A 25266-nucleotide genomic window follows, 5' to 3' on the forward strand; every position below is an offset into this window, starting at 1 on the left:
CCACAGCCAGAAATGGAGCTCAGCAGCCTGTTTTTGCTGGCAGACTGCTAGGGTCGCCACAGCCACCCGACACTGTGGATGTTGAGCTGGCTATGCACACACCCCCTGGCCACACACACACACTAAGGTCAAACACAACCCTGATGCGGCCCTCAATGAAATCGAGTTTGAGACTCCTGCCTTGTGGTAATGTGATTTTATCCTTTAAAAAATAAAACACAGTTATGATGATGGATACATCATATGGATACATGTTTTACTAAAATATATATTTTTAAGACCTTTCAAAATTGAATTCCACCATTGGCACTTACTTTCAGCCTATCCATTGACCAAGTAATAAGCAAAACATTCTTAAATTGTGGTTAATAGTGCTTAAAAATTAAACAATCCAAATCTAAGCTAACCTAAATATAGCAAATCAAATACTCTATTATTTAGTGTATGTTATATCATATATGGAGTAGCATTCTATATTAACATTTCACCTAGAATAGATTAGTAAAACACAATAAAATATAAATGTTAAAAAGATCTATATTCAAATACAATGTCTAGGCCATCTAACCATGAAGCGCAGCACCATTTATATTTAAAAAATCAGATTCTGGACCAGTATATGACCTCAGCTTACAGGCAGACACAATGTGATCATGATTATATATCTTCTATAAATTAGGTTATATATTTGTCATTCACCAAGAATAATTTACCTTTTCTGCACAGGAATGGAACATGTTTCTAACACCTTTGCACATCTCAAAAATTAATTGTCCCACACCTTCCACTTTCTCTGGATGCTCTCCCAGATCAAGGAACATAAGGTTTAAAAGGGCATTTTTGTCAGAAACCTGTGAGACAAAATTGAAGAATGAAAATGTAGTGTTCTACTATTACACTCAAAATTCAGTTAATTCCCATTGATACTGACTTCTCAACCTGAAATTCTCAACACTCCATGTTACTTAAACTTAATTCGAAAAAGTAGGTGGATGAACACCATAGCCAATAATATTACTATTATGGAAAGATGTCTTATTATTGGCTGCCTGACATTTTTATTATTACCAACATTTTACTGTCCTATTAATTATTGTTTGCTATTTTATTGATTTTATATTTTAATTGAATTTTACTATTTGGTTTTATTTACGCTTTAAATTACCATGAGTTAGTTTATGTCAACATATTACTATAATAAATATTTTATTTTCAATAAAATTATTTCATTTCATAATGAAAAACATTTTTTAGTTGTTTTATTAGGTATCTCATAGAAATTTGAACACTGATTGCATAAATAAATCTTCTATATGATAAAAGCTGTATACATATCACTGAAATTCTATTATAAAGCTTCTTAGCTTTACAGTCATAAAAACATACCACGTTTCTGGATTCTTGATTGCCCAAATGTGAGAATCCTGCCATGACAAACCTGATGTCTTTTTTTGTCATACTATGTGTATATTATTATCATTATCAATGTTGGTGTTGCATGATTACCCAGTAAAATTTATAGCCTTCTGTGTTATATTTCTTTGTTTTTATTCAGTAATATATGTAGAAAAACTCGCACGATGATTATATGGTTTTCCAAATGTCCATCTGTGTTCTTCAGGAAAAAAAACATTCAACACTATCATAAAATGTTGTGTTTTCCTTCCTGCCTTCTTCGCCACCCACTTCTGTGGTTGTGTATTACAGTCACTCATTGCCTTAAGATCACTATAGTTGCAATCACTATAATGATAACAATCACACCTACTGATTCTTGCTATCCAGGTCAGATGGATAAGCACAAGCCAAACTTGCACATCACAAACTGAAACAAAATTTGTTATGCTAGACAATTAAGCTGAGACAAGGATCTTGAATTAACACACAGCAATGCGCATAATTTACCACACTTCCCATTAAATAGTTCATAGTAGAAAATTGAAAAATTCTGAGCTCATACAGTAGGTTAATTCAAGAGTCAGAAATCCTTGGTTCAAATCAAACTGCAGACATGAATACAACTGGCTCAGGTATAGATTTTCCTCTCCCCGTTCTCTAAAATATAAACTGGATATATCTTGGGCAGTTTCAAGTATTATATAACATATATGTATATTGGGAGAGAAGAGCTACTCTTAATCCTGTGACCTTTGTATTATACCTTGAGAACTGATATTACTGCATAGTTATCTAACAAACCCTTGATTAAAACAGGATTATAGCTTCTAACATGTATTATTAAGAAGAGATGATCATTCATGGTAGAGTATATGCTCTTCATGAAACAGAAATAGACACCAGTGCCAAAGGGATCCCTGGCAACTGTTTCCATTGACTTAAATACCATGGCCAACTGGTCTCAAGGAAAACTATCCCTTTCCCATTCATTCTTCCCAGTACTGCTCCCCCTGTCCATCACAACACCTACCTTCCTCATCAGGAAGGTGAAGCTTTCTGCTGCAAAGTTTCTGATGTGCTGTTTGCGATGAGCCAGAAGTGTGCTGTACAATCTGTAAACACAATGTTTTCATGTACAAAAATAAGAATGAAAAGTAGCCAGGTCAAGTGATTCCTCCAGCAACATTTTGCAGACTCACCAATCTAATTCAGTATAGGATATGTTTTGTTATATGTATAAACAGAACACATACACCAAAGTAAGATAGCTCATAAGAATGGGGAAAAAATTGACAAAGTTTACTTAGGTACGGAAGAAACTGGGGACACAAATTGCAATGGTTGTTCCTAAGTAGTTCCATGAAAGCACAGAAGTGGGGTGATCAGATTAAAGAAAAATACATTCCTGTATTTTCTATAAAGAAAAATATATTCCTATCAACTCCTTCACACACAGACACACAGCAGAAAGGTTCTAGTACACTAAGGGCTTCAGTTAAAATTAATGTCATAAGAATTAGGAGACATGTTTAAGATTAATGACAGACCCTGATATATGTTATGGTTTAGAACTAGAGTTACATTGAGTTATGAAGTTAGGGTTCTAGTTCATTAAGGACTTTGGCTAAAATTAATGTTACAATAATTATTAGGGTGCATCTTAAGCTTATGGTAGACTAACATATATATTACTATTAGTATTTCCAGGGTTAGGTGTATAGCATATATTTTGCATGGTCAGTAAAATGAATTAAGGATTAGCACTCAAATGATGGTAGTTAATAAAACTTGTATACCAAAATCCTCTATAGTATTTTTGATCAAAATGCTTACCCATAAATGTTGGTCATGTCCTTCACCATAAGCCTCCATAAATATTTGTAAAGGTAGGAAAGTGATGTAAAGGCCCATTCTAACAACTCTGTGTCCTGAGTTTCTAACAGACTTGTAATGCAGAGAAAAAAATCTTGAAAATGTGGATAAAAATCTGTCTGAAGATCACGGGCCAGCTGTACCACCAAACTAGGTTGAAAAACACATAGCAGAATTATGACTTGGTTTGCATGCTGTATTAAGCTATAGTTTGTTTAACTGAGTACCCCTTAATTGGATAGGCTCACACAATATGTTCAGCTACAAAACTATAGTTTTCAATTATATGTGATGTATGGGCCTACGTGAATTATGTGATTCATACAGATTGGTTACACATTGCACTGTAATTTATTTTACCTCATACCCTTAAACCAAAAGTAAAGAGATCACATTATAGGGTTAATGCATTATGTGAACCCAATCAAAGTGTTGCAAATAAAGCAACAGAAACAATTAGGATTAAAAAAATTAAAGGCACTTAGAACCACAGAATCATTCTCTTTTTATTTACAGATAAAAATACCCACATTTTTGTCTTGTGTCTGTGAAGAAAATGTATGTCCGATGATAACATATACTTACTCCAAAAGAGGTTGAAATGCAAGGCTGTTTTTCACTTGCAGGTGGGTTTTCAAGCTTTTTACAATGTTATTCTGATAGTATACTATTTGATTGAAAGACTGGCATTTGTTGACTACCTGTCTGTAGAATGTCACTATGTAAAAAAATATATATAAAAAAACGTTAGGGGGAAAACTGAGAAAACAAAGTAATTAGTAACAGCTATAAATAATTCAAAGGATGGTACTTTTTGGTCAGGGCTAAAGGGACTAAGGGCTAAAGCTCTAATTATATACACTCAAGGGGATGAGTCAAGATGAATTAACATTCATCCTTCTCTTATAAAGAACATATCAGAAATCTTCCAATTTAAAAAATAAAAAAATAAGTAATTATAACTCTCTTTCTCTCCCTTTCAACAATTGTGGCAAGAAAGGTCGTAAAATGGAGCAAAACTCATTTAACAAATGTTTCACTTAGCAACAAAAAAAATTGGGCTCAATTGTGGTGGTAAGTTGAGCACTACCTGTACTACTATACTGGTTCCAGGAGATGATGATCCTGCACAAATGCAATAGTTATTATATTCCTATCTAAAAAGCTTGCTAATAAATGTTGTTAGCAGTTATTTAGACTGTAATAATCCTATATGGTTTACATGTGTCACTAACAAGCAACGTTTCAGTTATTTAGATATTTATCAATTTGCAAACACATTGTTTTGGAGGCTACTTCTACACAATATTTATCTATTTAGTCTAATGATAAAACTGTGCAAAACCTGCTTGGTGTTCAGTATGTATGTATTTGTGTGTGTGTGTGTGTGTGTGTGTATGTGTGTGTAATCTTTTGATCTTTAATCTTTTACACATACAGGAAAATATGGTTTATTTGATACAACAACCTGATGAAATGATTCCCATGACCAGAATGAGTTGAATGCAATGACTTCATTAAGGAAAAAAAGTATTAGTAAGTGAGAAGTTGCATTGCATTTTAAAAATATCCACTCTTGCTCAACAATCTAAATGAATGAATTAAGCAATGTTGTAGCAAGTTCTAGGGTTAAATTAAGTCAAGGAACCAACGAAGTACCCTGTTTCCTTGAAAATAAGATCTCCCTGGATAATAAGCCCAATTGGGCTTTTGAGCGCATGCACTAAAATAAGCCCTCCCCAAAAATATTGCCACACAGCAGCAGCCAGGTGACCATGCTCACCGCCTCCTGCAGCTCAAAAATAATAAAACCTCCCTGAAAATAAGGCTAAGTGCTTATTTCACCGGTCAAAAGAAAATAAGGCCTTGTTTTATGGGGGGGGGGGGACACGGTAATAGTGCTTTTGGTCATTACTGTCCATCCAATCTAAGGGGAGATGTGGATAATATGGAAAGTACTTGACACTTGTTACGTAGTCAAACATAATCTTTCCAGAAAATTCCTGGCTACCTTACAAGACAATTCTGTTTTTATAGAGGGAGAAGGAAGGCACAGAAAAAACTATTTTTGACTGATGCTAACCAAAAACTGAAGACTTAGTTTAGAAACTGAAAGTAGCAGAAACAATGGGAGAAAATAACCATGTAGTTCTGAATTTTTTATTGTAAGTACTTGCATTTCTGAGTGAAATACAATATAAATTTTTTTTGGGGGAAAAAAGAGTATACCAAAATGCCATGTCAGATTCAGCTCTCTCCATTTCTCAAGTCCTTCATGAAAATAGGTCTCAACCTCCTACCAAAATCAAGCATATACATTAATCAGTAGACATACATATTATTTTTCAAAGAATAAGGCATAAGATCTATGGTAGATCAATATTTTGTGATATATAACAAAAAAGCTCTGAAATATTCCAGTGATTATTCTATTGCATATATAATTTGAAATGATTTGCCAATGAATTACAAAAAGAACTTAAAATCCTAATAAATCAATGACTATGGCAATATCGTATAATCCAATAGTAATGATTTGACAGTAGGAAGCCAAGGGCCAATTTTTTTTTACAGTAAGATATTAATTTGCTTGTTTTCACTGTTTTGCTGTCAAGAAAGAAAGAGTGAGAAGAAAAGAGTAGAGAAGAATAGGAACATTAGGGAGAGGCTTTCTACAGTTAATATACATTTTCACTAAAATTAATAGAAATGTTTTACAGCCAGATCATTCATTAAACTACATGAAATCATAACCATGGCAACATTATATAAGATAATGGAATATGTATGTAAATTTTCCTTGAGTTTTTAAAAAATTTGTTTCTTCTTTTTAAAACTAAACAATCGTATTCAGAACCTGATTTTGACAGGATGCAGATCTGTCTAAAATAGGGTCTGCATCTATATTATAATTACTGCTGAACTGAAAACAATACTGTTTATCATAGCATTTAAGAATAAATAATGAGAATCCATTCAATAAGTGTTCTCAATTCAAGGTACATTTCCATGACAACAATTCTTTCATAATGCCATAATTTCAGCATGGAAGCTGATATACACGTGTCCAGTAAAAAAGGATATTTGTGGTGCATCAATTGCCCTCCAAGGTTGATATATATTATTATATGTGTATGTGTATATACAGTATGTGTACGTATGTATACACACACACACACACACAATTTGAGATGTGGTACAACAAGGCCCATATGTGTTTCTGCCATAGTTCCTCTTCTTTACAGTGGAGCTACAGAACTTCTTTAATGTATACCTCAAATGTTCTATTAATAGTGGCAATCAAGACAGCTAATTGCATCATGGGAATAATATAAGAATGTACCAAAAAGGGATAGTAATCTTGTTACCAGACTTGGAGAAAGGGAGGACAATGGTATCAGCTGAGATGAAAGACCTATCCTCCGCGAGCTGCACTGGCTGCCTGTTGATCTCCAGGTGCGCTTCAAGGTGCTACTTATCACCTACAAAGCCCTTCATGGTATTGGACCTGGGTACTTGAGAGACCGCCTACTGCCAATTACCTCCACTAGACCGATACGATCGCATAGATTAGGCCTCCTCCGAATTCCATCATCCAGCCAGTGTACACTGGCAACTACCCGGAGGAGAGCCTTCCCGGTGGCTGCTCCGACTCTCTGGAACAAACTCCCCATGGAGATTCAGACCCTCACCACCCTCCAGTCCTTCCGCGCCACTCTAAAGATCTGGCTGTCCCGGCTGGCCTGGGGTTAAGAGTCTAACCCCACTCGAATTGTGTGACTGTTGTGTTTTCTTTTAATATGTTGTATTGTCTTCATGTTGGAAATTGTTTGTCCTCCCCCCCCCCCTTTTCTGAACTGTGAGCCGCCCTGAATACCCCCAGGGAAAAGGGCGGCATACAAATAAAGGGAAAATGGAAATGGAAAAAAAAATGAAAGAATCCTAAAGGGCAGCTATTTCAGCAAGTAAACAAAAGAAGACAGAGAACTGTTCCTATCACTAAGGAATATGATATATGACAATATTACCACAAAGACTGTTGGTCTTACCTCAGCATAGCTTCCTGTTCTATCAATTCGATGTATAATGTCAATGTTTACATTGCTTAAGCGTTCTGAAAAAGTGAGGAACTACAAGAAAAACACAGAAGATACTCTGGCTGAATATCAGTAATTCATGAATGACATTGTTAAAAAATATATTTTATCATTTGGGTCAAATCTGATGCTACTGCATCTTTAAAATATTTTTTCTTATAATGGCATGATGCTTGAAAACACATGGCCTACACATACACTATAATCTTCTGATATTGACACATATGTCAATGTGAATTAATCCTTTTTTGCACTTAACCGCATGTTCCACATTCTGGATAATAATTAATAGTAATATTAGTATACTATAAGCCGAAGATAGTGACACAGCTGGCTGAAAAAACTTGCAAATAGGAGCCTTCCTAATCTAATACTGTAAATTGTTCTGTCTGGACGAATTTGTTCAGTTCACCGACTTGTAGATGATTCCTCTCTTAAACTAAACATTATTATAATGTATATGCTATTGGATGAGCAACCAGAATGGACATTATTTTCATTTGCAAACTAACGATTTAGCTAATATTTAGCATTACTAAAGACATATTAATTTCATAATTCTGATATGAAAATAGATGTCACAATTTCAGGGCTAACTCAATAACGAATTCGGGATTAAATTAACAGCAACGCAAGCAATAATTCTCCTTTGCGGTCAATCAAATATTAAATTGATCTGACTCCCGTTTCTCACCCGATGCGTGTTCTCAGTCTTATGAGCTGACGATTTGGTCTTCATGTGTTCGAAAATGTAAACAACAACAAAAAAGCTACTTTGGGAGACGATGACGGTAAACTAAACAAGAGATCCTGCAAAAAAAAAAACCCGACGTATTCAGTCGGACACCGGTACAAACATGTGCCTCTTCAGCTCCCGGGGGCTACCATCTTGATTGAGGGATTCTGGGATACGACTATCATGTGACACGTAAGCCGGAAAACAGAAAAGTGGAAGGAAAACTCGGCGCCGTGGTGTCGTTTTACAAAACTTTCTGGGTCTCTGTGAGAGATAATCCGAAGGAGTTTGTGCCTTTTAATAACATCTGTCAGTTGAAAAAAGCATTACTAGACTCCTAAATTTTTGCAGCTATAATTTAACACGGCTCTTCTTCTGTAGAGGCTGGTGTCACGGCGCATTGTTCGGCTGCGAGAGAACGCGCTTGGGAAATGAAGGAAAAGGCTGAACCGAATCCGTTAGCAAGTGACTGATGGGTGGATCTTCAACTAGATCCATAGACAGAGGGTCTTTGGGAGTCCAGTCTAATACAAATAAATAATTGGACAAACGCTATAACGGGAATCTTGTACTATTGATAGTGTGATTCCTGTAAGTGATGAGTTTGGGGCTGGCTGGAGTTGCCCTGGTTTTTGCAAGTACATTTCTAAGATAATATTGAAAAATTTAATACAGTTTAATAGATTTACAGTAATTAAAGCTATAATTAAGTCTTGGCCTTGGGATGTGATGGCGATCTCCCTGCGACATCTGTCACCCCATTGATCACCAGGGTTGATTCGGCTGATCTGGCTGGCTAGGCGGGCGTCCCCTTCCTCCCTCACCACTCCATGTGCGTCCCCCACCCCCCAAAGCTGGCGCTCGGTGGAAGAGGACGACCATCCCAGATAGAAGGAGTGTACCGATCTTCGGTCAAGGGTATACGATAGCTACGCTCCCCTGCTAGAACCTCCAAACAAGCTCAAATGTAGTCTTGGCCTTGGGAACATAAAGTTGTAAACTGGCAAGAAAGTATTTAGATAAAGATTATGTGTGTGCATATTTGCATATTTTATTTATTTATTAGTTTATATCCCACTTCTATTCACCTTTCTTTTGTACAACTCAAGTAAGTGGATATAATGTTCCCACCCTCCTCCATACAAAAAGTTTGTGGGGTTGGGTTGGGCTGGTCTGAGGGAGTAGTCATCTACTCAGCTTCTGTGCCTGAGGAAAGACTATAACTCACAGTCCCTCTGTTTTCAGTCTAGGACTTTTTAACTGCTGTTATCACATTTTTACATTAACAATGTATTAGACTTTCTCACAATAAAAGAAGTTAATGTATTTGGCATCTGAATACCTGACAACTTCATGATATTATATATTTATTATATATTAAATAGAAGTAGTAGTAAAGCAAAGCTTGGAATGTTGCTGTAGGAAGAGAAGATAAACAATGTACAATTTGTCAAACTAAACCTGCCATTTTTGTGAAACCAAAACAAGCAGAGGTATACTTTATAAGCAGAGGCATTAACCATTAGCATACTTTTATGTAACTATTATACACTAGAAAAAAATTCATCAATTCTGTAAAAGTAGGAAGTATAATTAAATTCTTATGTGATTTTTTTTTGTACTTCTTTACGTAAATTCAATATAACAACAAAACGTTTAGAAGCCAATATAATGCCATGGGACAATTTTTTTTAAAGGCCACAAGTAAGGTAGAGCCAGTATCTGTGAAATAGAGTTCAAGAAGCTATTATTAGAAAGTGAGAGAAGCATGTCAACATCTTATCAGATAGTTGGCATATCAAACTTTGAGAACCAGAACTGTAGAAAACAAATCTTAGAAGACCAAAAGGAACCATGATCACAAATGAGGGCAAAATATTTTCTTTTTCAATATACTGTATTTTTCGGAGTATAAAACACCTTTTCCGTCCAAAAAAGAGGGTGACAATCTGGATACATCTTATACACTGAATACACTATTTTTGGCCTTCCAAATCCCTGCCCAGCACATCCCATTTTTCGCAAAAATGGACACGCAGAGTGCTTAGGATGCCTGTAGTGTGCTCCTGGGGGCTGGGGAGGACAAAAATGAGTGAAAAGGTTTTTGCTGTCCCCAGCCCCCAGGAGCACTCTACAGGCCTCACAAACCCTCTGCACACCCTGGATTTGTGAAAAACTGGCCTGTTTTTCACCTCTCAAACCCCACATGTATCACATTTTTGCTCTCCCCGGCCCCCAGGAGCACTTTTCAGGCCTCCCAAACTCTCTGCATGCCCCATTTTTCACAAAAAAAACCCCTGATGTGCAGAGGGTTTGGGAAGCCTGCAGAGTGCTCCTGGGGGCCGGAGAGGGCAAAATCTTTTTTTTTTTATTTACCTCTTCAAAATCTTGGTGCGTCTTATACTCCGGTGCGTCTTACAGTCTAAAAAATATGGTAGCTTTCCAATTAGCAGAATGCTGTGTTCATAAGTCACTGAAAGAGTCTAGCTGCTTTATTACCTTAGGGCAGGGGTGTCAAACCCGTGTCGTCATTACATGATGCATCAGGACTTTTTTCCCCTTCGCTAAACTGGGCGTGATGCATCCAGCCTGTGGGCTGTAAGTTTGACAGACCTGCCTTAGGACCTTAGGGAAAATAGGGAAAGGAGTCCCATTGAATGGTGTGTACTTGTTTTCCTATTATAAAATCCCATCTTTTTAAACTTAGCTATTCAAAATTAGCTTGTCCAATATGCCCAGTTACTTGTCATCTGTGAATACGTCATCAAATTAAGTGGGAGAAACTTGAGTCTGTGCACAAAGAGAGAAAAAAAGGAAGTACTTGATTAAAAGTGGAACTAATAAAACCATAGGAGTAATTAGATAATTGTATAACTAGCAATAGCAATAGGACAGACTTATTTGCTGCTCTACGGTGCTTTACAGTACTTTCTGAGCCGTTTACAATGTCAGCGTATTGCCTCCAACAATCTGGGTCCTCATTTTACCAACCTTGGAGAATGGAAGGCTGAGTCAACCTTGAGCCAGTCAGGATTGAATTCCTGGTAGTGGGCAGAGTTAGCCTGCATTCTAACCACTGCACTACCATAGGTCCATTCTAACCACTGCCACCATAATTAACACACTAGAGGGTGTCTATTAAGGATGATGTGCCCCATTTTCCTCTATGTTCTCCTGTTCTTACATATAATATGACTTAGTAAGGTATCAGGTTTTAAAGAAAGTCTCCAAGCTTCTCATTTCCTTCCCCAGTTCCCTTTGGCTATTTTTCAGAGCTTTTTTTATCACCTTCTGAGACCTCATAGTTCTAGAGTATCATCTTTTTTTTTTTAGCTGAATCATCCTGTGGTATGGAATGTCTGGTGTAAGAGCTGGTACTGTCTCATAAAGCTTTTGATAGCTGATAGGCAAGACATAAACAATAGATGTTCTTAAGTAGAACTTTCAGTAGTATACTATATAACTTTCAAGTCTTTCCCAAGGCTTTTTTGGTTTGGTTCTGATTCCTGAAGAAAAAACATCACTATCACTACCCAGGAAAACTTTGTTGTTGCTTTAGATGAAATGGAGCGCCACTAGCTGAAGATATAAAAGATTATGTTCTGTATTCAATTCTGAATTCAATGTTCTTGGCTGAATTCACTGATATCTATGGAGATTCTCAATCATTCAGGTCATAGTGGTCCCAAAGGTGCTTTTTTAAAAGGCAGCTGGTCTTTCTTTGGTTTTGCTTGAAGATGTTTCATTTCTCATCCAAGAAGCTTCTTCAGTTCTGAATAAATGGTGGAGAATGGAAGGATTTATATTATTTATAGTCATCTGGTTATTAGCACTCTGAGAGTCATTGAGGCCTGACGCTTGTTTCCTTTGTCTCATCAAGCTGAATTGCAAGCTCTGCGTTGATTGCTGCCACTGCTTTCACACCCCAATCCCTAAAGCTGCTCATTCAAACCAGCCACCCAGCAGCAAGCAGGAGGCTGTTGTGACATCGCCCAGGTGAGGACCAAATGAGGCCTGCAGGGACGCTGGCTTTTGTAGCAGAAAAGCAGCAGTCTTTTACTCAGATGCTGGTGAAGCTGTTATCCTTAGATCTCACATTCTTACAGGTTCAACAGCATCTGAGTGAAAGACTGCTGCTTTTCTGCCACGTGGGTCAACCTGCTCTGAAACTCTGGAAATCTTCGAAAGGTAAGTGAGTGACCAGAAATGGGATAGGAAGGAGCAAAGGGAATCTGGGAAGCTAGCAAAACAGGCTCAGTGCCTTGGTGGGGTAGAATGGGGAGGACTAGGCAGTGGGCATATTGCAGCGTCTCTATGATCGGTCATAACAGCGAACAACCGCTGTGATGCTGCAACATACATAACTGCGGGACCAAGGGGGTTACTTTTGGGAGGTTGTAATTTTGAATGGTCGCTAAGTGAAATGTAGCACATCTGTAGTTATGAAAACCTTTGAAAGGTCAGTGTTAACCTTCAAGGTGCTAGTCGTTACTTTTAAAGCCCTACATGGTATAGGACCTGGCTACCTGAGAGACCGCCTCCTGCTATTCACCTCCCAACGACCAATAAGGTCACACAGGTTGAGCCTCCTCCGGGTGCCGTCGACCGGACAATGCCGGCTGGCGGCTCCCCGGGGGAGGGCCTTTTCTGTAGCTGCACCAGCCCTGTGGAATGAGATACCCGCAGAGATCCGGACCCTTACCACTCTCCCGGCCTTCCGTAAAGCCAAGACCTGGCTGTTCCCGCAGGCCTGGGGCTGTTGATTAATATCCAGCTCCACGTGATTGAATGGATGATGTATTAATTTTAATAATTGTATTTTTTATATTTTTAAATGTTTTTACTTGCTGTGAGCCGCCAAATCTTATTAAAGTAAAGTAAAGTAAAGTTGGCCCACCTAATCCACCTAATGGATCCGCTGCTGGACCCCTTGCAGTTTGCCTGTGCAAATGGATCAGCAGATGATGCTATTAATATATTTCTACACTACATCTTGCAATATTTTGAATCCTCAATGATCTATGCAAGGGTCCTTTTTGTAGACTTCAACTTGGCATTCAATACCATCATCCTAGAAATCCTCCACTCTAAACTAACTCAGCTAGCTGTGCCTGTGCAAACTTACAGGTGGATTATAAGCTTTCTGACAGATAGAAAGCAGCAAGTGAAAATGTCAGGCAAGAATCAGGTGTGGTTTGGTGCGAACAAAGAGATGGAGTCCAGGTTAGCTCTCTTAAAACAAAAGCATATTTATTCAGCTGAACAAAGACGGGTCCTCCCTTAAATTGGAAGAACTCTGAATGTAGTTTGAAGCAAGTATATATAGATTTCTTATTTGTACTTGGTTACATAAGAGGAAATCAGTACACAGTGGATAAGGTATAGAAGTTATAAAAATACTCATGTATACCTTTTGCTGTTTGAATCACATGTTTAGCCCACAGACTTATGGTTAATTATGGAACTTTCCACAGCTCTAAAGGACAGTAAGACCTGACCTTTAATTCTGTCATTTCAACATAAGAACTTTTTGACCCATTATCAGAATTATCAAAATTCTGATCAACAAAGCTAGGTAAAATCATATTGAATGCCTGTTCAATTAGCACAGCCCCCCACCCCACCCCCCTGGCTATATTCTCTCTCTCTGTTATACTTTTCTCTATATATCAATGACTACATCTCAAAGGATCCCTCAGTTTAAATATTGAAGTTTGTACATGTCATTGGTCTCATTTGAGATGGTGATGAGTCTGCAGATAGATGGGAGGTTGAACAACTGGTCATGTGGTGCACTTGTAACAATCTGGAGTTGAACACACTTAAAACTGTAGAGATGAAAGTGGATTTTAGGAGTACCCTTCCTATTCTACCACCTCTTAACAATATAAGGCAATATAGTATCAACAGTAGAAAACTTCAGGTTTCTGATAATATACAGTAATCTCCCAGGATTTGAAATGGATACCTACAGTAATATTAGAACCACCATTAAAAAGGCACAACAAAGAATGTTCTTCCTGCATCAACTCAGAAAGTTCAAACTGTCCCAGTAGCTGTTGATACAATTATACAAAGGAATTATTGAGTCTGTCATTTGTACTTCTATGGCTGGTTTGGCACACTAACCAAACAGCACAGGTACAGATTTCAACAAATAGTTAGGACTGGAGGAAAAACAATTGCAACCAGCCTGCTTTCCATTGAGGACCTGTATACTGCATGGGTCAGAAAGAGGGCTGAGAAAATATCTACAGACCCCCTCATATCCTGGACAGAAACTGCTTCAACTTCTCCCCTTAGAATGCCTCTACAGTCATGCCAAAACAATTTGACACAAAGATAGTTTCTCCCCTCGTGCCAGCAGTCTGCTGAACACCTAATTACCACAGTACTTCCTAATGACTAAGGATATTTACCCATATGGTATGGCTATATTATTGTTCTTTTATTCATTATACATGAAACTCAGTCAACTGGACATTTAAAAATGTATCACAAATATCACTGACTGGCACTGATGGTTGATAAGAGTTGCTGCCAGCACCCTAGGTATCAACCAAGTATCTTCTTAAAATATACAATGTTCCGAGTTGCACAGTTGTTTTTACAGTTCCATTGGTGTTATTGCAGGAAGCTTCAATTTCTTGATGTATTGTTTTATTATTATTATTTATTTTATTCATTAAACATGAAACTCAAATCAAGTGAATATTTAAAGATGTGTCACAAATATCATTGACTGATGCTAATGGCTGATGTGGGTTGCTGCCAGAGTCCTAGGTATCAACCAAGTACCATCTTAAAATATGTGATGTTCCCAGTAGCAAAGTTTTTTGCAGTTCCAGTGGTGTTATTGCAAGAATCTGCAATTTTTGTATGTGTTTTGTAAAATTCTTGAACATGGTACCAAGTGCCCAAATCACAATGGATATCACTGTTACATGTTTCATCCACAGCCGTGTAGTTTTGATGGCCAGGTCATGATATTTCGTAATTTTTTTCATGTTCTTTTTCTTCAACTCTGGCATCTCCTGGTACAGTGATATCAATAAACTGTACACTTCAACCCTCTATAACCATGGTATCTGGTGTGTTGTGTTCCAAATGACGATCAGTCTGTATTTGAAAGTCCCAAAAGATCTTTACCTTCTCATTTTCGGTAACCTCCTTGTGCTCCCATGACTTTTTGGATGCAGATAAGTCGTATTTTTTACATAATGACCAGTGGATTAATTTAGCAACTTGGTTGTGTCTAGCTTTGTACTTAGCTTGTAAAATTTTGCTACAATCATTATTATTATTATTCGCAACAACAGAATTGTATCACAGCGGCCAGTTGTTTCACCGGATTTGGCATTGATTACTAGTCGGGCCCCACCCAGGGGCCTAAGACGTTGTAACGTATTTTCGTAATATGCATGCAAATCCAAGCAGTGCAGCTTTTTGCATTTGACTGATGGTGATTTTGTCAATTTTAACTGTTTTAAATGTAATTCCAGTGCTTTTGGAATAGCACCTAATGTGCCAATTACTATTGGAATTACCACTGCTGGTTTGTGCTATAATCGTTGAATTTCAATTTTTAAGTCCTGGTATTTCGTAATTGTTTCATATTCCTTCTCGTCGACCCTGCTATCACCTGGTATTGCGATGTCTATGATTGTAACCTTATTTTTCTCAACCAGTGTGATGTCTGGTGTATTATGCGCCAGTATTTTTTCTGTTTGTATACGGAAATCCCACAAGATCTTGACCATCTGATTTTCGGTGACTTTTTCAGGCTGATGTTCCCACCAGTTTGTTGCTGTTTTAATATTATAATTTTTGCACAAATTCCAATGGATCATTTGTGCTACTGAATTGTGCTGCAATTTATAATCAGTCTGCGTGATTTTTTTACAGCAGCTGAGTATGTGATCAACAGTTTTATCAGCTTCTTTGCAAAGTCTGCATTTGGCATCATCAGAGGATTTTTCGATTTTGGCCTTAATGGCATTTGTGCGGATAGCTTGTTCTTGCGCAGCCAGGATTAGTGACTCTGTTTCTTTCTTTAATGTACCTGTTGTTAACTATAACCAAGTTTGTTCACTGTCCACTTTATCTTTTATTTTTTCCAGAAATTGGCCATGCAGTGCTTTGTTCTGCCAACTCTCCATTCTTGATTTTATCACATCTTTTCTGTATTCTTGTTTTGTCTGTTGGGCCTTCAGTAGATTTTTGTTCTTTATTTCAATTAATAGATGTTCTTGACTTTCTTTTAAATAATCAGCCAGTGCATGTTTTTCTTCTTCAACTGTTTGCTTCACTTATAATAATCCTCTGCCACCTGATTTTCGGGGCAGATATAGTCTATCAGTATCACCACGTGGATGTAAACTGTAGTGCATTGTCATTAGTTTCCTGGTTTTTCGGTTCAAAAGGTCCAAATCAGTTTGTGTCCAGTTAACTATACCAGCTGTGTATCTTATAACTGGTATTGCCCAGGTATTTATGGCCTTGATTGTATTTCCGCCATTCAATTTAGATTTTAAAATTTTCCTAACTCTGTTGGTGTACTCTCGCCTGACAATAGTTTTTACTTCTCCATGCTTGATGTTATCCAACTGCAGAATGCCTAAGTATTTGTAGGCTTCATTTTCTTTGCATTTAATTAATTGGCCATTGGGCATTTCAATTCCCTCACATGCAGTGATTTTGCCCCTTTTTATGGATACAGTGGCGCATTTTTCCATGCCAAACTGCATTGAAATATCGGTGCTGAATACTCGGACTGTGTTTGTCAATGATTGGATTTCTATTTCTGACTTTCCATAGAGTTTCAAATCATCCATATATAGTAAATGCAAATTTTTTTCAGCTTCTTTGGCTGTTTGGTAGCCTAATTTCATTTTTTTAAAAGATTACTGATAGTGGGATCATTGCGATGATGAAGAGAAGAGGTGAAAGTGAATCACCCTGGAAAATTCCTTGCGTGATATTAACCATTCCGTAGATCTCATTCCCTACTGCCAACTCAGTTCTCCATTGTTTCATCGCCTTTTCAGTAAAGGATGTAATATTTTTGCTAATGCCAGTTGTTTCTAAGCATTTTATGATCCAACTATGTGGCAGTGAATCAAATGCCTTTTTGTAATCAATCCAGACCATGTTCAAGTTCGTTTTTCTGTTCTTACAATTTTCTAATATCATTTTATCAATTAGAAGCTGATCTTTTGTGCCCCTGCTCCTTCTTTTGTTGCCTTTTTGCTCTACTGGCAAGATGTTGTTTGTTTCCAAATAATCCATCATGTTATCTGCAATAATGCCTGTGAGTAATTTGAAGGTTGTTGGCAAGCATGTTATTGGTCTGTAGTTTTCAGGTGTTGTTCCTTTAGTTACATCTTTCTGAATCAAGTATGTTTTTCCAGTTGTCAACTATTCATCAATTTGGCCCTTTTGTAAAATTTCATTCAGTTGCCTGGCCAATATTGCATGTAAACTGGTCAGATATTTGAGCCAGAAACCATGTAATTGGTCCTTTCCAGGTGATGTCCAATTCTTTACCTTTTTAACTCGATTTTTGACCATCTCAGTTGTTATTTCTAATACTTGCATTTGTTTGTTGCCAGTGCTTTTCTCAAAGTCATGTATCCACTTTGCTTTCTGTAATCCTTTGCATTTTCCCACAATTCTTTCCAGAATTCAACTGTGGCCTGCTTTTCTGGTTTTTCACTTTTGGTGTCACCATTCACATTAAGACTTTGATAAAAATGCCGTTGGTCTGATCGAAATTGCTGATTTTGTTTATATTGGATGATTCGTGCCTCATATCTTTCAATTTTTCTAGCTGTTGCTGTTATCTGCTGTTTTACAATCTCTACAGCTTCATTGATGTTTCTTGTATCCAATCTATATCTTCTGATTAGCCGATCTATGATTTTGTTGTTTTTAAGCCGCTGCTCATGCATGTTCTTTAAGTTACTAGCATCTGCCCTTAATTTTTTGATTTTTTGTTCTAAACGGATTTTCCACTTTGGCTTTGATGCTTTTTCTGTTGTGTGACTAGGTACTTTAATTTTAATGCCTAGTTCATTAGTGACTATTACAGCTGCGCTGTACATTAACTGGTTTGTTTCCAAGATGGATCCCGGTTCAATTGTTGAAAACACTGCATTAGCCATTTTCATGATAGGGGCCAAAATTTTCTTAGGCACAGTTTTTAGTGATGGTAAACGTTGCCTTTCCTCATTAAGCAGAAAATGCTCCATGATCTTATCCTTCAATTCTTTTTGTTTTTGAGTTAGTTCATCAGTTGGTTCAGTGATAACTGGTTCTAGTGGTGGTGATGTTATTTCCTCCCCGAGAGCTTCTTCTGGGAGTTCTACTATAATGTCTTTAGTTGTGTCTTGAATATCAGTTATTTCCGCTTGTGATATTGTTTTTTGGGTTTTGCAATTTGCCTGAATTTCCTCATGTTCAACTTCACTGAACACTTTATTCCGTATAATAAACATTTGAATCTGGATATTGTTCTTTCCATAATTCATACGTTCACTTTAAATAACCTCTTTTTTCTGGCTCTGAGTTGTAGTAACAGGCCATTATGGCACAGTTTTCATCTGCACTATATTTTTGTCGTTTTGTTGGCTGGTCCACTTGTAGCCCACTTGTCGACGGATGTCCAGGGACCCCAACATCCGCCACGGCCCTTGTTAACCCATGTGACGACCGATGCGGTATGGAATTCTTATTCGATTTTTTCACCATATTGTATGGGTTGGCGGGGTTTTTTTATGGGACCAGATGCCAACCTGACCCTAACCCTCCTCTTTTCTCATCCGGGCTTGGGACCGGCAACGGCGGAGTTGTATTATTATTATTATTATTATTATTATTATTATTATTATTATTATTATTATTATTGTACAATTGTATCACAGCGGCCAGTTGTTTAGCTGGATTTGGCATTGGTTACTAGTCGGGCCCCACCCAGGGGCCTAGGACGTCGTAACGTATTTTCGTAATATGCGTGCAGATCCAAGCAGTGTGGCTTTTTGCATTTGACTGATGGTGATTTTGTCAATTTTTAACTGTTTTAAATGTAATTCCAGTGCTTTTGGAATAGTACCCAGTGTGCCAATTACCACTGGAATTACCACTGCTGGTTTGTGCCATAGTCGTTGAATTTCAATTTTTAAGTCCTGGTATCTTGCGATTTTTTCATGTTCCTTCTTGGCGACCCTGCTATCACCTGGTATTGCGATGTCTATGATTGTGACCTTATTTTTCTCCACCAGTGTGATGTCTGGTGTATTATGCGCCAGTATTTTGTCGGTTTGTATACGGAAATCCCACAAGATCTTGACCATCTGATTTTCGGTGACTTTTTCAGGCTGATGCTCCCACCAGTTTGTTGCTGTTTTAATATTATAATTTTTGCACAAATTCCAATGGATCATTTGTGCTACTGAATTGTGCTGCAATTTATAATCAGTCTGCGTGATTTTTTTTACAGCAGCTGAGTATGTGATCAACAGTTTCATCAGCTTCTTTGCAAAGTCTGCATTTGGCATCATCAGAGGATTTTTCGATTTTGGCCTTAATGGCATTTGTGCGGATAGCTTGTTCTTGCGCAGCCAGGATTAGTGACTCTGTTTCTTTCTTTAATGTACCTGTTTTTAACCATAACCAAGTTTGTTCACTGTCTACTTTATCTTTTATTTTTTCCAGAAATTGACCATGCAGTGCTTTGTTCTGCCAACTCTCCATTCTTGATTTTATCACATCTTTTCTGTATTCTTGTTTTGTCTGTTGGGCCTTCAGTAGATTTTTGTTCTTTACTTCGATTAATAGATGTTCTTGACTTTTTTTTAAATAATCAGCCAGTGCATGTTTTTCCTCTTCAACTGTTTGCTTCACTTGTAATAATCCTCTGCCACCTGATTTTCGGGGCAGATATAGTCTATCAGTATCACCACGTGGATGTAAACTGTAGTGCATTGTCATTAGTTTCCTGGTTTTTCAGTCCAAAAGGTCCAAATCAGTTTGTGTCCAGTTAACTATACCAGCTGTGTATCTTATAACTGGTATTGCCCAGGTATTTATGGCCTTGATTGTATTTCCACCATTCAATTTAGATTTCAAAATTTTCCTAACTCTGTTGGTGTACTCTCGCCTGACAATAGTTTTTACTTCTCCATGCTTGATGTTATCCAACTGCAGAATGCCTAAGTATTTGTAGGCTTCATTTTCTTTGCATTTAAGTAGTTGGCCATTGGGCATTTCAATTCCCTCAGATGCAGTGATTTTGCCCCTTTTTATGGATACAGTGGCGCATTTTTCCATGCCAAACTGCATTGAAATATCGGTGCTGAATACTCGGACTGTGTTTGTCAATGATTGGATTTCTATTTCTGACTTTCCATAGAGTTTCAAATCATCCATATATAGTAAATGCAAATTTTTTTCAGCTTCTTTGGCTGTTTGGTAGCCTAATTTCATTTTTTTAAAAGATTACTGATAGTGGGATCATTGTGATGATGAAGAGAAGAGGTGAAAGTGAATCACCCTGGAAAATTCCTCGCGTGATATTAACCATTCCGTAGATCTCATTCCCTACCGCCAACTCAGTTCTCCATTGTTTCATCGCCTTTTCAGTAAAGGATGTAATATTTTTGCTAATGCCAGTTGTTTCTAAGCATTTTATGATCCAACTATGTGGCAGTGAATCAAATGCCTTTTTGTAATCAATCCAGACCATGTTCAAGTTCGTTTTTCTGTTCTTACAATTTTCTAATATCATTTTATCAATTAGAAGCTGATCTTTTGTGCCCCTGCTCCTTCTTTTGTTGCCTTTTTGCTCTACTGGCAAGATGTTGTTTGTTTCCAAATAATCCATCATGTTATCTGCAATAATGCCTGTGAGTAATTTGAAGGTTGTTGGCAAGCATGTTATTGGTCTATAGTTATTATTATTATTATTATTATTATTATTATTATTATTATTATTATATAGTTTATTCATTAAACATGAAACTCAGCCAACTGAACATTATTATTGTTCTTCTTATTGTTGTTATTATTATTATTATTATTATCATCATCATCATCTACCTTCTGATATTTTATATTACCTTTTTGTTTGTATGTACATTTGTTATTTGTATGTACATGTTTGTATGTTTGTATATACACTATTATATTATCTTGTTGTTTGTATGTACAGATCAGGGGTGAAATCCTCCTGGTACAGCCCGGTTCGGCCAAACCAGTAGGGAAAATAGGGATGGAGTAGTAAAAAAAAGCTCAGCTGTGAGCCGCGTGATCATGGGAAGCTTCCCCTCCACACACGCACACTTTTTAAAAGATTTTTTTTCCTGCCAGTTCAGGTGTATAGGCAGGGGGAAAAAATGCTTTAAAAAGTTTAAAAAATATCTTCCAACAATTGCGCAGATCAGCTGTGAGCCGTGCAATTGTCAAAAGCTCCTCCCCCCACTTTTTAAAGGGTTTTTTTCCATCCGGTTCAGGTGAATAGACAGGAAAAAAATCCTTTAAAAAGTGAACAAAAGTTGGTCATGCCCACCCAGTCACATGACACACACACCCCAAGCCACAACCAGAGAACTGGTGGGCAAAAAAATTAAATTTCACCATTGGTACAGATAGTCCTTGAGTTATGAATGTAATGGAGCCTTTCCATTCCATTCGTAACCCAAGGATTTGTGGAAGTGAATCTCATACCTTGAGCAGGATCACTCCCTTCTTTTTGCCCATGGATTTGCTAATTAAATGTGAGGCTTGGTAAGTGCATGAGGTATTTCAAGGTGGGGAAGGCAATGGGGGGGAGGCTACTGATGGAACAGGCCACATGCCTAAGACCACCGAACGCCTCCACTGACACACTGAAATACTTCATGTTCCCCACAATTGCTTCCCCCCCCCAACCTGCCGCACCAGGTCACTTACCTTATGATCTAGCAAGCAGTCTCCTCTCCAGCCTCTCAGCCATGTGCGCCCTCTGCAGCTCCATTTGGGCCTCCGCAGGCCTCGTCCAGCAAGTTGCCGGTTGAAATGGAGCTTCTGAGGAGTGAATCTGCCACTCCATTCAGCCCTCCACAGGCCTCCCCCAGCCCATTGCAGGCCAAAATGGAGCTTCCATGTGGTGGATCGCTAAGGGAACACTCGTAACCCAGGTTTACCTGTACACTAAGAGGGTCAAGCATGTAGAAATCAGTAGATTCGGGCACTTTTAATGAGTATAAAGATTTATTGCAAACTTAAGCTTTCTACATGATTCTCAGCTATTAACAGTCAAAGCAAATTGATGGTACATAAGAGTCAAAGGAATTAAAAGTGGGTTGGACTTAGATATCTTGTGGGTGTGCAGGGACTCATGCCTAATGACACATTTGATCCCTCCCTCGGGTTCAGTCTGGATGTTTCCTATATTGAGCTTATGCACCAGAAACAAATTCCTTGTATGTCCAATTACTGTATTTTTCAGAGTATAAGACGCACCAAGATTTTGAAGAAGCAATTTTTTTAAAAAAAGTTTTTGCACTCTGCAGACCTACCCAAAATGACCCGTTTTTTTCAAAAAAAGAGCATGCATAGCCTTTAGGAGGCTTGTAGAGTGCTCCTGGGGGGCTGGAGGGGGGGGAAACAGCCTATTTCTCGCTCATTTCTGCCCTCCCCAGCCCCCAGGAGCACTCTGGAAGCCTCCTAAAGGCTATGCATGGCCATTTTTGCAAAGGGGGTGGGGTTTTGGGAGGCTGAAAATTCTGTATTCAGTGTATAAGACACAGCCAGATTTTCAGCCTCTTTTTTGAGAGAAAAAGGTGTGTCTTATACTCTGAAAAATACGGAATACTTGCCCAATATTCTGTTCTGTTCTGTTCTATCCTATTCTCTATTAAATGTTGACGTTTCATATTTGTTGCTTTGTCCATGAATATTATATTTTGCCATTCATTTACTTTGTTCAATAAACTTATTTCAGCTTCTATCACCCTTATGTTTTATTGCCTTCCAATGCACAAACCTCCCCATTTTATGCTGTCAAAATACATGCAGAGAGATGAGCAAAGGAAAAAAGAGCATCAGCAAACTTTTCAATTATAGTACCACTAAGTCAGATCTTACTTAAGGCTAACTCTTTAAATGTGATTTGTGTCAAACAGACTTCTTATATTTAAAAAAAACTTTGTAAAGCAACAAATTTTAATTCAAGGAAATCAGGAATCATAAGGAATCAGACTGTTCAAATAAAGAATTGATTTCCTTTTATTTTAAACACCTTGGATTCTAATTTCTGCTTTTATAAAGGAATCTTAGTTATGGGGAAAAGTTAAATAGAGACAATACTGGGAGCAACTATAACTGTCTTAATGGAATCACAGAAAAGCAATAATTTAAGGAGAAAGAAAGAACTAATTTGACATCAAGAGCTGGCAACTGGGGACAATCATCAACCTCAGATTAACAACAGAAGGAATTAAGAGAACTGATCTCTATAGTTATCTTCCTTTTCACCTCTCTCAGTCACCTTTCTGAGTTCTTTCACTTAAATTAACCTATAGTTAGCAATCTGGTTAAATGATAAATCTGTTTTTGTAAAATTAAAAACCTTAAGCAAACAAGGGAACAGTTTGAAAGCCAAAAGGATAAAGTTCAAATAGGTGTAACTAATCTCTTGCCATTAAGGTTTAAGCAGCATTTGAACAAAACTGAATGTGACATTTTAGCTCTTTCCTTCCCAGAACTGAATACTAATTATAACTTTGGTGATATTTATAAGGGCTTTCTAATTTTCTACATATATTACTGAATACATTTTAAAAACACAGAAATATATAACACAAAAGGCTATAACTTTTACTAGGTAATCATAAGAACAATATACACAGCATATAACAACAAAAACAGTGTGACATCAGGTTTCTCCTAACAGGATTCTCGGGAAGCAATTAAGTGGGCAATCTAGAATCCAGACATTTGTAATAATTCAATTTTTATGGCAGTAAAGTTGCCATAAAACTTATACAGCTTTATACCGAAGCAAGATTTATACAGTCAGTGTTCAAATCTCTATGCCTACTTTTTTCTGACCACAATATGTAAAGAGCCAGAAGTAATTATTTTGTGTGCAGGAGATACAGTTTTTATTTGTTCTTGTTCTAGTAATGGCCTGTTCTAATATGGTTTTCTTTAAATCATGTGAGGACTAACTTTCACAAGAGATCATTGTGTAAAGGGTTATGAATACGCAGCCCCATAGATCTAAACAAAACAGTTTGGCTTTAATACAGATTAATTTTACTTATTAGTAGACCATGTTTACATCTATCAGACATCATAAAGTTGGAGGTAGTTCATTTTAGTGAAGGATCAAGCAGACTCATCCAGCACTGCACATCAGGGAATGTATGTATGTGTCATTCTGGGATAGTGTCAGCCTCTTTTTTGCTGCTTTCGGCTGCCATTGAAACGGGGAGGGGAGGGGCATGGTATTTGGGTGAGGAAGTATCAGTACAGGAGTGACTGTTAAAAGGGAGTTGTTCTCACCATCTACTGCGCATGCTGCAGATACAGGATTTGCCGCCAACTGTCCGGCATACCAACCTGATGATATCTATGATTACACGTGCTTTTGCCTTAGATCTTGCTTTGCTTAGCTATCTACTCATGACCAGTAAAAGTACTCTTAATTCTGCAAAATGGAGTTGAGTGGTTTCTTTCTTGGTTACTGAGGGAGGCCAACTTCACAGATGGTTGCATAGATGTTCCATTTATATTTCTGCAAATGTAATCTGGCTAGGGGGCACTCAAATAGCAAAGCACAGAACAGGAAGTTGGCTCAACCAATCAGCATATAGGATATGCACTCCACAAAGTTGGAATTTGGGAGGTGAGTGTATTGAAGGTCTGCAGCTATCTGCAGCCTATGCTTACCAAACAACCCCTACATGCAATTGTAGTAAAGGTAAACGTAAAGGTTTCCCTCGCAAAAGTGCTAGTTGTTCCTGATTCTAGAGGGCAGTGCTCATCTGTTTCAAAGCCAAAGAGCCAGCGCTGTCCGAAGATGCCTCCGTGGTCATGTGGCCTACATGACTAAATGCTGAAGGCACACTGTTACCTTCCCACCAAAGGTGGTTCCTATTTTTTTTACTTGCACTTTTACAT

General features: G+C 37.6%; 1 protein-coding gene across 1 annotated transcript in view; it reads right to left on the reverse strand.

Annotated features, from left to right (window-relative positions):
- Positions 1 to 8251, reverse strand: part of UTP20 (UTP20 small subunit processome component) — a 75468-nt gene extending 67217 nt beyond the window's left edge. Inside the window, exons 1-7 of the mRNA XM_087723301.1 lie at positions 8062 to 8251; positions 7320 to 7400; positions 5500 to 5566; positions 3856 to 3988; positions 3232 to 3420; positions 2429 to 2510; positions 714 to 851 (exon numbers count right to left, since the gene is read on the reverse strand). Of these exons, the coding sequence (XP_087579427.1) occupies positions 714 to 851; positions 2429 to 2510; positions 3232 to 3420; positions 3856 to 3988; positions 5500 to 5566; positions 7320 to 7400; positions 8062 to 8106 (735 nt within the window). The 5' untranslated portion in view covers positions 8107 to 8251. The remainder of the gene's footprint in view (positions 1 to 713; positions 852 to 2428; positions 2511 to 3231; positions 3421 to 3855; positions 3989 to 5499; positions 5567 to 7319; positions 7401 to 8061) is intronic.
- Positions 8252 to 25266: the final 17015 nt, after the last annotated feature.

Source organism: Thamnophis sirtalis, unplaced genomic scaffold, assembly GCF_051295495.1.
Source record: "Thamnophis sirtalis isolate CommonGarterSnake01/CBP01778 unplaced genomic scaffold, rThaSir2_p1.2 scaffold_9, whole genome shotgun sequence".
In the NCBI taxonomy this organism is placed as follows: domain Eukaryota; kingdom Metazoa; phylum Chordata; class Lepidosauria; order Squamata; family Natricidae; genus Thamnophis; species Thamnophis sirtalis.